A 13,326-nucleotide genomic window follows, 5' to 3' on the forward strand; every position below is an offset into this window, starting at 1 on the left:
GTCTCATAAACCGATTCCTGGTGAAATTGTTGCTAACAACTATAAACGACAGAAAAATAGCATAAGGCAAGTTTCCAGATGAATGGAAGCCCCAGGTAAAACTATCTTTTTTCTTTTGCCACTCTACTTGTTTAGATCTGTGCAACCACATACATCATTCAGCAAATCATAGCGCATTATACTTCCTCACACAAAAGGCTTTGAAAAAACTCGCCAAATAAAGTTTTTAAAATTTTATTTTGCTGTAGGTCAGAAGCTTTTCCTTGTTCAAGACAGTTTTACTCTACAGTGTTCCTGACACATATATGTCAGGATGCTGCTTCCAAAATACCTTTGAATTTAAAATTCTTATTAGTCATTGCCACACTGAATTGAAAGCCTGGCTGATTTCAGCCAAAGGTGAAAAATAAACTCTCTCTCCCCTTGTCAGTATGATAACAGAACAAAAGTAAAAATAAATCATGATCAATAAAGCATGAATTTTTTCCATCAATTTAAAAAATGCTTATAGTTTCTCCTACCTCCATGTGAAATGACCTTTTTGTATGGCTCAATGACTTTCATATCAATTCTCTGTTCTTGTTCTCCAATAACCACTGTTCTCCATAACCTGTTGTCCTCTCGCTCCTCTTCAGCAGTGTACTCCGGAATTGATTCAGACTCCTCCTGGGAAGCATCCTTAGCAGCAGTTTGCTCTTCTGAAAAGTAGAGCTGTATATATTACCTCTTCCTGTTAAAGCTCTAAATATTTTTGCTGTTACATACATTTGAGATGGACGGCTAAAATTAACTGCATTTTTATAGTACTGGTATAAATAAGAGCAAAATGTGACCATCTGACAGTCAGTAAACAAGAAGTTTACATTTTCTTAAGACATTTCATCATCATAAACATGAAAAGAACAACAGCAATTATCCCTATGAAGAATACCACCAAGGGATTTTTGCATCCAGCTGGTAAAACTGAGCAGCTGTTCACTAGAGTTACTGCATGGTAGGCTTTTTAAAATCTATATTGAAGGTATGAGAACTATGCTAACCCTGCTCTGCCAAATAAATGTAAACATAGCAATACTTCCTGTCTAGAGAGGAAATTACCAGAGAACTATGAGAACACGGCTTCTCAACTTTTTCCCAGTTTGTCTTCAATTTCTTTACACCCACTATCAGCAACCGTGGAGAACAGTCCTGCTGACTCCCCACATAAACACAGTAGTTACCTCCCCTAGGACTGTCTGACGTTAAATACCAATTTTCTCCTGCTGTGAAGTATAGAGCAGCCAGGCAGTCTGACCTGTTCCATGAGCACCCTAGAGAGAACATGGACATAATAGTCTACAGACACAATAACCACAAAAAATTAACTGTATGGCTGACAAGTGACCATAAAGTCTCTCTGCTGAATACTCTTAGTCTCAAAAAACTGGGAAGTAATTAATAATTACATTTTCATTGCATATTGATGGGATTGCTCTTAACAATAAATATAACTGCATTCCAGTCTTTCAAATTTAATGGCTGTTTACAGAGAAACTAACATGAAAAGTGATTATGCCCACAGCTGGAATTATTTAACTTTCCTCTTTAGTTATCGTTACAATATACTGTGTTTTCCATGGGGGGAAAAATCCCTCTCTTGTACTAGTCTTGCTGAAGCACCTTTGCTTTGTGGTTCTGTATACGTATTAATAATTTACCTTCATAGTAAAGATCCTGTAAATTTTATGCATGACACGTATTTGAAGTAAACTGTTCCTTCTAAAGCATTATTCTGGCTCTGCAGTCATAAGTGCAGAATTTGAATTGCAAGTCAGTAAGGTGGTCAGTAAGTGAAGTAACAGTAAACAAAGATACAGTGAGACACATAATGACATACACATACCTATATAAAAAGTTGGAGGCATCCTATTTGAAAATAATAAGGAGATCTATGAGAATTAAAAACAAACTAAAAGAAGCAATTTCAATTAACAAGAACTAAAGAACACAATGTTTCATAGGTGCCCGTAAACCTTTCTATGTGTTGCCTACAGATGTGTTTCTCTGATTAATGCTTCTTCTTGAACTACTTGTACAAATCAAAATATATTATCCTAATTATTATCATAATAATCATGTAAGATATCTATGGAATCAGGAATATAATATACTGTATATATATACCACATATATCTACACAAAAGCTACAGGCATATATACATACATGTACTAACTATTAATTTGTAAAACTATTCTCCATTAAATCCTATCAATAACTTGCTAACCAAATCAGTTACAAACACCAAGTTTTTCTAAGCCCACAAAAAAAGCTTCTAAAAAATACAGGTTGAACACATATTCATTGCTGCACTAGGGTTAACAAAGTCTGAATTTCTGCTGCTGCCTGTCTTGTATTTTCTGTCCCTTATACAAAATATTATTAGGGAATTATACTGTCAAAAGGTGCCCCTCTCTGAGGCAGATTCTCTCATCTGCAAGGAAATCTGAGTCTATAAAGATTCTCTACTTTACCTAGTTCCTTGTGGAGTCCTTCAGCCCCTCAATGTAATACCCAGGGTCTGGTCTTGGCAAGACAGCCTCTAGCTACCCCTCCTGCCTGAGGGGATACTTCCAATGTGCTCTGTACACAATGGTTTGGTCAGTTCTGCCCCACCCCTCAATGACCTTGGCCTTGTGGTTCCTTTTCCCTCGGTGTGTCTCCATTGGCTTCAGGTCAATGCCCTTACCTGCCCTTTGCCCCAACCCCAGACCCTCTGCTTAAGGGGAGACTGGGGTGGGGTTCGCACTCTTGGCCCTGGCTCCCTTCGGCTCCTGCAATAAACCTGGCTGGAACTCACCTGAGGTCAGACAGAGCCTTCTCTTCTCCTAGCTGACCTAGCCGTGTGGTGTGTGCAGGTGTGCAGACACACAGCCACAGTTCCTGCCTGATGGAATCTTAAAAGAAAGGAGGAATATTTCAGCTCTTTCCTCACTGTCTAACAAGTCAATGAGTTAAAAACTTACTCAAACAAAAATTGTATTAATGGTGGAAACAGGGATGGAAAAGCAAGAAATATATACACATGCACCTATAGTGTGAACATGTAAGACTTTTTTCCTTAAGAACTCCAAATAAAGTGAGTTTGAGAAGATCTAAGGTTGGAAAAAAGGACAGTCTGACAAAAAGTTGTTTTTTTTCCAAGTATAGTATTTCAAATTGGTTTAACAGTTGCTGCTCAGCAGATTATATATTGAGGAACTGAAGACTATATTCACACTTTTCTCAGGGCACAATGCTCAGGATGTTTAACAATAGCAATCAGCTTTGAAATACCACGTATTCTGTGACACTGGGAATAAGCTTACAAAATGCATAACCCCACTATCTCCAAAACTAGGTATCTTACTGCAATTTTGTGTGTTGTGTGTTTTGCAAAGGTACTCTTGGTAGGAATATAAAAATTACAGTTTTAATTGCATACAGTTAAGTTACGCAAACTTTGACAGACCATTGCAGGACAGCCCATTTCTGTAAGGATATAGGGTCTCCACAGGATATTATTATGTGGCTCAAATACTTTTAGAATAGACAGATGGGATTATCAACACAGCCCACGAAGACTGTCTGGTCTGGTCTGATTCCTTGCGAACTAGAAAGAACATGGCTGAGGCAGGGAAGTGTAGCTGGCAGAACAAACTTTTAAAAAAAGAGGCTGGCCTATGTACATGGCTGACCAATGCTGAAATGGTATTTGGGGTTTGATCATTTTTTTGGGGGTTGGTAAAACTTAAGACAATGAAAAATTACTAAGACCCTGATAAAATTACAATGTTGAGATTGGATAAATAAATTATTTTTAAATGGAAATGGTACTAGATTGTCTCTTCCTGATGAAGTAACTCTTCCTTTACTGCCTCGAGTGTTCATTTTGCAGAGAAATTCAGAAAGGAAATAAATATCTGCAGAAAAAATAATAACCATTTTTACTTTATAGTGATGATTTGAGAGCAGGCCTTCATTGATACTCATATATGGTTTTCAGAAATGCAATTTTTACATCATCTAAAGCAATAATCGTAAAAAGGTCATTTCAGAAACTAGCATGGCGTGTGAAGGGAATGTTGGAATGTATGGTATTATTGATTAAACCCCCCCATCCCATGAAATTGATGATCAATCCCTGAACAAGTCAGGTGCCAGTTCACGGCAGGTACTTTAGTATTTCTGCTCGAATCTCATCTTTCATGCAGTTGTGATGATTCTTCTTCACCATTCTTTTGAAAAAATGGGCTTCAGTATTAATTATAATACAAAGACATTTTTAAGTGATGAGGTGGACCCCTGAACCATGCTAACAGTCTTGCTTTTCTCAGTTGTCTTTTGTAGTTCAAAGGGACCTTCAACAGTCTGATCATGACAAAAATCACTGTCCTTTCTGGTCTTTACACCTACGTTTTTCTCAGTATTTACTCTTCTGGGTTTGCCAGCAGTTAGAAACATTGAACTGTGGGAGATTGCTGGTAACATCAGAGTTTGTACCAGCTAATATTAGAGTACAGGAGTACAAAGATAACAACCATGCAAATAAGCCGTTCTGCACTGGTTCTTATGACTACAATCTTAGCTATCAGATTGACATTACATATAGCAAACTTACTTTATTGCTGGCTTATTTTGATAAAATGTTGATTTTTTTGGGGGGGAGGGGAGTGTTTTCTACTCTTTTCATGGCTCATCTCAGTGGAAGACATTTTTCCTACTAACATCAGCAACTACAGATTGCATTTTTACATTTTATAAGGTACTAGCAAGGAACAGGAAACACCCTATTTTGAACATCATGAAATTAAGTAAACCTGAGTAAAACTTCTATATCATATTCCTATACAAGAAAATCATTGATACATGAAGGAAGACTAAAGTATCCACTGAAGTATGCACTTCAGGGTGCATCTATATTGCACAACAAGCCCTGCTGAGAAAGGACATTTAAATTAGTGGAATTCTGTTGCTCCATCACCTGAGCTAGCTTTATCATGCCATCCACACATCTTCCATATCTCAGCTTTCCAATCATGAGAATAAAAAGAAGATCTTTCTTCCTAACAAAAGACTTCTCAGCACATTGTGTCTACCTCACTTACACTTTGCAAGATCTTTGGTGCAGCCAACGTATTTTGCACAAAGTCAAATTCCTAAATATGACCGACATAGCTGTAATCTAGAGCTGGCCAGAGCTGCAAGAAGCTGCAGTGAGCTACAGCATTCTCTACAGCAACCATCAGCTGCTCTGTCCTTCTTGAAAAATTGTTTTCAGACAAGTCCTATGGTACTGAACAAAGACAGGACTTTGAATTTCATTCTCCCTTGGTAGCTGCTCTTATTTTATTAATTCAGCTGTACTATTTTTTCTGCAGTCTGAATAAATGGAAGGATAATACTTTACATAGGAGGAATAAAGGTTAAAAAATAGCAGACGGTAAAATACTCAGATGCCTAACATTAATTCTCAAATGCTGTAACCATACTTATAATCTGAAAGACATGAAACTGAGCACGTGAGTAGAAAAAAAAGAAACAGAGATGAACTCTACATTTACAATCTGGAATATTACCTTGTCCAGTGTATTCAAAAGAGTCTGCTTCATCAGGAGTGTCAAGTTCATCTACATTAATGTCAATTTCATCAGGTGTATCCAAATTATCATCAGACAGTACAGACCCTTCACTCTGGTCCAGTGAGAGATTTATGTTTGGAGCAGTGAGCTTTATCCGTCTGGGTTGGGAACCATTAAGATCAAGAGAATTAGGAGGTTCTGAATAAAAGAAAACAGGAAAAAAAATAGAAAAAAGAAAAAACAGAAGAGAAAGAGAACTTTATCTACTTCACATACAATTAATCTCCCAGGTACTCAAAAACTACCTTTCAACACACTGGGACAGATCAATTCTAATAACATTATTACATTTGAGACCATCTAACACAAAACACAAATAATAGCAATAATGTTTAATGAAATGAAACAAAAATCTACAAGAGTAGCAAATGTATCTCAGAGCTCTTAAATAATGCTAAATCCAGATTCACTTTTTCTGCAATCATCAGATAAAAAATAGGTTTTGAACATGTTCTGACCCACAATATTTAAGAGTTCAAAGGGCAAATACAAATAATTTCAGTTATGAATCAAGACATTGCTGAGTCCTGGGAAAATCCGAATGAGTTACAAGCCAATGCAAATATTTATTTTCTTGTGCACTCAGTGCTGATTTACAAATACTTACATTTTTAGCTTTAACTATATAACATATTACTCAATACAATAACAAATTAAAAAAAAAATCTCTGAATCAGTCTTAAATAGAAGTAGTATTCAACAAGATGAGAGCTAGATATAACTTTGTTCCTTGCCTCTGTGTTGTACAGCACATTTCAACTGGTTCTGTCTAACTTAGTTCACTTACATAGAAGTCAATTATAAAATAAATAATACAGACTATTAAAATTTTACAAGGACTAAACAAGTGGTAACAAAGCCCAAGAGAAAATGTCACACTGTAATTATCATTTCTCAAGTGAAGAAGAAAATTTACTAAATAAAGCAAACTCCATGCTTTTTCCTTTTTAGCACTGAACTGATTCTTTACCAGCACAGAAATATCATTCTCATTGCATAATAAATACCACAGGAATACGATGCAATCAAGAAAATGAGCAAAAGCTTCTCTCACCAGGTCTCATCTCTGTAGAACTGGGGCTTAATACACCCTCAGCTAAGGGGATGTCCATTCCCACATCCTCTTGTTCCAACCTGAGAAATAAATAAAAAGTAAGATCTTAGAGAGATGTACAGCTCATGATTTTATACAGAACTGAAATATCCTCCAACACAGCCAGTTGAGAAGTTTGATTACAAAACTGATGTTGCAAACAGCAATATTTCTCATTTTACACAAACAAAGCTGGTCTTTAGTTATCCAGCAAACTGGAGACATCATTACAAGGAGTTTTAGTTTACCCTTTGTAAAACAGTATATTTATGACTGTATATACAGTTACTGTATAGCAAAAATGAGCAGGTTTTTCCTTTTTTAGTAACATTTGTGTCCTAGAGCAATTCTGACCCAAACCGGTAATACTGATGCAGGTAATGTGTCACACCGAAACAGTTCAGAAAGTGAAAAAGTGAGAACCAAAACTACATCACAGATTTTCAAGGACTAAATTGTTGCAAAATATGTTACCTAGACTCCATGTTTAGTAAGATACTAAGAAATTACAATTAACACACATACATATGTACATACATATCTATACACATACATACATAAGACAAGGAAAAGGAACTAAGTGGTGAAAATAGCAATGAAGATAGTTAAAATATTAAAGTAAGTTGACTTGAACTGTTTTCATGTCTAGTTGTTATTTAAATATTTTACAGAATACTTGCTGGAGGGATGGTTCAACTGCAAATAGGAACCAACATTTTAAATTTTCAGGACACTCTTAACAGCTTCCAAACTATCTGCAAATGTATGACTTCAAGAGAGCTTTATGTAATTTATCAAAATACCTGTAGCATTTTATTCTGCATTACTGTTCCAAAATCCGTTTTCTAATTTTTTTTTCTCCCCACAAAAGCTGAAGAACAGACTATTCTTACACTTGGACCAATAACAGAACTGTGACTAGACCAAAACTGGTACTTTTCCCTGCAACAGCATCAGATATATTTTGAATGATTCAAGTGACTCAGCTGAACAGATCTGAATAGATGTGGTTTATTGCTCTTGCAGTTTCTTCCTGACCTCACTTTCCCAATGAGGAGGACTACCCCTGTTATTTGATTGTATCCAGACAAGACCCTTCCGTCAATCACTGTATCAAAGTATGAGTTTCTGTGATTTCTCATTAATTTCATATAAATTATAGATAAATGTGCATTTGTAGGGCTGCCAAAGGCTTCACTGTGCTTAAAGTTGAAAGAGATGTTTACCTCAAGCCCTGTGAGATCATATTTCCAATACAGACAGGCAAACTAGTGAACTCCCACTTTTCCACAAGACCATAGAGAACACACGGTCAAACATGTTTGTGCTGCTCAGCTTAAAACCAAGCCTCATCTCTCAATAAAAACTGATTTTACTAATTTTGATATTATCCCAACATACTGTATAGTAAGTCTTTCATAAATACAGAAATTAACAGCTTAATGATCTCTCAAAACATATCAATTCTAGAATATGTTTAATTACTGTCAAAGAAGGCTTGAAACACCCTTTCTTAGCATACACAACAGAATAGTGAAGAAATTTGATCAAAATATCCTGTTCATGAATAAAATGAAGGCACAAATTGCCTGTAAGATAGCATTTTCTTTTTCCCTGTACTCATACAATCATCTGTATTCAGAAGTACTGAATACCACCACAACTTACATGGATAATATAAATAAATCATAAGAGTATTTTCCCTTTTTTTGGTGGTTTTTATACAATCCATTGTAAAATACATGTAATGAAGTCTGATTTATTCATCTGAACTAGCTAAAGAGAAATCCTAATTCGAAAGAACGGCTGAAAGTAACAGCTGGCTAACAATAGGCAAATAACTGTAGTGGAAAGGGTGTGAGGAGAGTATGAGTATTTCTAACCCATTTTAAATTTAGATTAGGATTTTACGTGGGGCTTTATTAACCTTTAAAAAAAATAAAACTGAAGAGTTCTTAAAGCAGCTCAGGACTAGTCAGATGATGACTTATGGGTACTCAAGGGTTTAAATTTTGGTTGGAGATAACAGAATTTTGGTACTGTCATTCAAACAATTAATTTATGATATTTCTTACAGCTTTATTAGACCAAATGGCAATTCCTTACTGCACCACCTTTGGAAATTACTGGAGGAAATTATTTGAAAGGAAATATTCAAAGTTGTGTGAAAAGTAAGATACAGGAGGATAGGGAAAGTTCAGGCTTTCTGTATTAAAAAGAGACACTATTACCTGTATTAAAAAAAAAGAAGTTTAAGAACAAAGATCATCTTTTCCACTGTATGAAAAGAGCATGACTGAGTTTTATATAGTCTAGGCCTACAGAAACACTGACAATTATGATCTGAAAGAAAGTGATTTCCCACAAGTAATTAATTCATAAAGTTAGAGTTGCGTAACATTTTTTGCAATGCCCAGGACAGAATTATCCTAACATGACGTTGCTAGGGTTACCTCAAGACTGCTTTTCTCCCTGTGAGGTCCTCTTTTTTTTTTCTTTTCTTTTTTTTCAACACATATGAACTTGAGTTAGTTGCTTTCTCTAGGGCCTCTTACACTCTCACAACAAAAATTTCATATATTTTTCTGTTTTCACTGGGACCCCTACAGCTGAGTTAAACCAGAATGTTTTACCACAGTTCTGAAGAACAATACATTTCCAGTTATTAAAAGACATATGTCTTTCACACACTTGTTTTAATTTTTTATGAAATTCAGCTACAAGCAGTATACTCAAAAGTATACCTTACTCATAAATTATAGTTAAACAGCATCAAATTTGTTGGAGAATTTCTAATTTTATTTTGTTGACACAGTGTGTTTAATGTCAAAAACCTGTACTGTCCATATTGGATTATTAAATTTGAAAAGTAAGACTCTCTGGTCCTAAGAGCACTGGGTCAAAGCAGGAATTTAAAAAGTCCAGTTACCAAAAGCATTGCTGTCATAAGATTCTCCATTTTATCTTCAAATACATAAAATGCTATTGCCTTTCAGAAGATTTTCAGCAGAGGTTTCCTTTTTTTTTTTTTTTTTTAGGTTCTTACATACTGTGAAAAACAGTCAACAGGCTGTTTGGGGAACAGAAAGTCTGACTTGGAGGCTAGTCTTATTTTTCCAAATCCTTTAAACTTTACCCAAAGACATTAAAGATTCCTTGCCAGACACATATACCCTAGGTTCAGTGAAAGGTCTTCATTTTCATATGCCACAGTCAATATTTCAGTTACAAATCAATGGGCAATACAGGCATATTTAAAATCATATTTAAATGTCTGTGATATTGTGTCCCAACATATGGCTTCAGAATTGCTGTCAGCAAGAGAATAAGGAGGATATCGATGAAGACTGTTTTCTACAGACACGGCTTCACATTTTCTGATTGATTTTGAGAGCATGTTCTGCTGAGCAGCTCAGTACCTTGTAAAGTAATTTCTGGCTGTGCAGAAGCTCTCAACAGACCTCAGCAGGAATCCTAGCAATGGAAGTCAGACTCCAGAAACTTTAAAATAGGCAACTACCTCCTCTTCCTTTCCCACAGACTACTTTGCATGCTTTCAAATTTCTGGCTTTTAAAAATCCTTGCCTTGCCATAAGGGTGCAGCTTAACATCCTTATAACAAGGATGATGTGGACAAAAATATTTCATATATATACATATATATATATATATATATTTAAACCCCTTTTAATGAATCCTCCTATTGTAGAAACAAATTAAGTTACTTTAGAAAGCCCATTCTATGGCAGGTATGATTTACTGGATTGATAAAAAAGTGATTTTGGAAGAGAGGTCAAAGTCAATTAAGGTTTTTTGTGTCATAAATGACTTCTTTTATGTTGTACACAGACCGGTCATTTAAGGATCAGCTGCACTGGGAATCAAGTTACTGATTATTTGCCCTGATATTCAGGTCTATGATCTTGTTCAGAGACAGCTGAACCCTCCTCATTTCTCAAAGGCAGATCAGAGACAGATACCAAATTCATATGAAAGGACAAGAGGCTGGAGGCTGAAATACTTCCCTTGCTTTTTTTTTTTTTTTTTTGGTTCAGACATTCTTACAGCTCAATAAATTAATAAACTTTAAATAATTCTTAATGCTCTCTCAAACCAGTATTTCTCAAATTTAAAGTTATCCCTCCTGACTTTTCTAGGTATGGCAGCATTCTGCTATTTTGGAAAGAGCAGCTTTGAATATTCACAGCAATATGTCATAGTCCCTATGGGCTGTGTTGCCTCACCCTTGTGTCATCTGTGATCTATCACCAGTTACCCAAGTTGCTCTGAAGCTATCAGATATCAAGAAGTTAATTTCTTTAGTCTAAAACAAGATATGCTTCCAATGCACTGCTCTGAATAAATACCTACAACATGCAGAAGAGATCAACACTAATTCAGTTGTGACTCTCACCACAATTTATTCAGCAGCTGGACTTCAAAATGTATACATTTTCTCATTTTCTTTACTCATCATTTTTAATCTGAAGTGGAGCCTACAACTGCCAGGCACTTTTGCTAGATAGGTAAATCATGTTTCCTCCATGCTGTTCCCGCTACATACAGAAATTATTTAATCTTAAATTTTTAGAAGATGTCTCAAGTTTTTTATAAAGTTTCAAAACATGGTGAGACAAAGAAACAACATGGAGGAAATCACCTCTGTGCATATTAATATCTGCTTTATTTGGATACTAAATGTGAAGAGGGGAGACAAAGTGCAGTTGGAAAGGCTATTCAGAGACTAGACATTTAGGCTATTTTCATTTTCTCAAATTCCACACATTATGCAGGTATACCCTGGTTTTGGATGAAGTAACAGTCCTGCTCATAGCCCATTTTCTCGCTAGTGTACAGTGAAAAACTGAGCTGCTCTGAAGAATGCACAAAGTGAAATTTTAGGTACAAAAACAAGTAAAGGAATTTAAACTCATTGAGGTACTTTTGCAGCACACAGGCAGCAAGTTCCTCTCCTTTGAACCCCTCCCATCCCCATCCTGTGACGCCACCGTTATGCAAGTACTGAGCCCAAGAAAATACAAAGGAGAGCTTGATGGATTGGATATGAGAGTATTTTCCTTGGAAAGTATGAAAAGGCCCTTGGGATTTATCCAGTAATGCCTGTCTACTGACTCGCAGCACAGCTCTGCCTGAAAGTGCCTCAGATTAAGGAGGGTTAAGTGTTTTGCCAGTATCTTGTGTAAATCCATCTCCTGCCTGCCTGATGGGTTTCACATAATTTTGATCACCCCGCCTGGAAGATGTCTAACTTCTTTCAGACAGAACAAGAATTCTTTCCTACTCAGATGCAATTTAAAGCCTTAGAAGTATCTAAAGCAACGATTCAAACACTTCACAAACTGCAATTTACATCGAGGATGTGTTTACACAAAATGTTTTCTTAATTGTTTCATTCCTCTTCAGTTTACAAATATAGAAATGTATATAAATTTAGAGCCAAAATACATTACCAAAACTACAACTTACAACTATCTCTGTAGCTACTTGTCACGGTTTAAGCTGAGTTGGCAACTAAGCATCTCAAAGACACTCATTCACTTCTCCCAACCCCAGTGGGATGGGGTGGAGAATAAAAAGTTAGACTTGGGGATTCAGTGAAGAACAATACAAATGCCCAGCACCCACCAAGCCATGCCAAACTCCATCCCTGAGCCACCATCAGTCCCCCCCTTGTTGGGTAATTCCCCAGATTACACACCAGGCATGATGCTCCATGAGATCAGCTTGGGTCCTCTGTTCCAGCTATGCTCCCTCCTGGCTTCTTGTGCACCTACCTCCTTGCAGGGCATGAGACACCGAAATTGTCCTTGAGTTAGGGTAAGCATTACTTAGCAGAAACTAAAACATCAGTGTGTTATCAGCGTTGTTCTCATAGTGAATCAAAAACACAGCACTACACCAGCTGAGAAAAAATAGTCAAAACCAGGACACTACTCCAACATTCACCTCACCTCATATAAAAGAATACCAAAACCTGTTCTGTTATCACAATTAAACACTTGACATATTATTTCATTTTTAGAAAAGAAACTGTTTTGCTGTTTTGCATTTATACCCAAACAGCAAATCTTTTGCTTTCTTTCATAGGGCTCCACACTTGTGACTTGTAATTTCTGTGCCATTTCTGTTCAGAAAAGATATTACAGGTTTATAGACCATCGCTACAACAGCATTTTTTAAAAGAATGGCAGATACCTACTTTCTGCTTTTACTACTTGGGAGTGCTCACAGAAGAGTCAGTCTGTTCATCATCTTCCAGTTGTAGATGTAACTCCATAAACTGTTATAATTGAGATGTTTTATTTCCGAGACCTTTAAAGCTACTGGACTAATAAGAAATCCTAATGTAATCTATACATGTATGAGTTTTGATGCTTATCGTCCAGGTTACATAGGTAGAAATGCTCTGCAAAGTCAGAGAAATGTTGGACATACTTCAGTATCAACTGTGTCTACAGCCAGAGGAGATGCTTTAGGAAATAGAACATTAATATATGAATTTCAGAAATAACACCCGACAAAATAATAGACTTTGCTGTGAGGAAACTTTGATG

The 13,326-nt window shown here is 36.2% G+C and overlaps 1 protein-coding gene across 3 annotated transcripts in view; it reads right to left on the minus strand.

Moving 5' to 3' along the window:
- The window catches only part of PRUNE2 (prune homolog 2 with BCH domain), a 133,484-nt gene that overhangs the window by 20,858 nt on the left and 99,300 nt on the right, over positions 1-13,326 (minus strand). For all 3 annotated transcript variants that reach the window (XM_083883229.1, XM_083883228.1, XM_083883230.1), the window contains exons 10-12: positions 6,713-6,792; positions 5,596-5,796; positions 522-698 (exon numbers count right to left, since the gene is read on the minus strand). In XM_083883229.1, coding sequence (XP_083739355.1) covers positions 522-698; positions 5,596-5,796; positions 6,713-6,792 — 458 coding nt within the window. The remainder of the gene's footprint in view (positions 1-521; positions 699-5,595; positions 5,797-6,712; positions 6,793-13,326) is intronic.

This window comes from Zosterops lateralis (assembly GCF_965231275.1).
Source record: "Zosterops lateralis genome assembly, chromosome: Z".
In the NCBI taxonomy this organism is placed as follows: Eukaryota; Metazoa; Chordata; class Aves; order Passeriformes; family Zosteropidae; genus Zosterops; species Zosterops lateralis.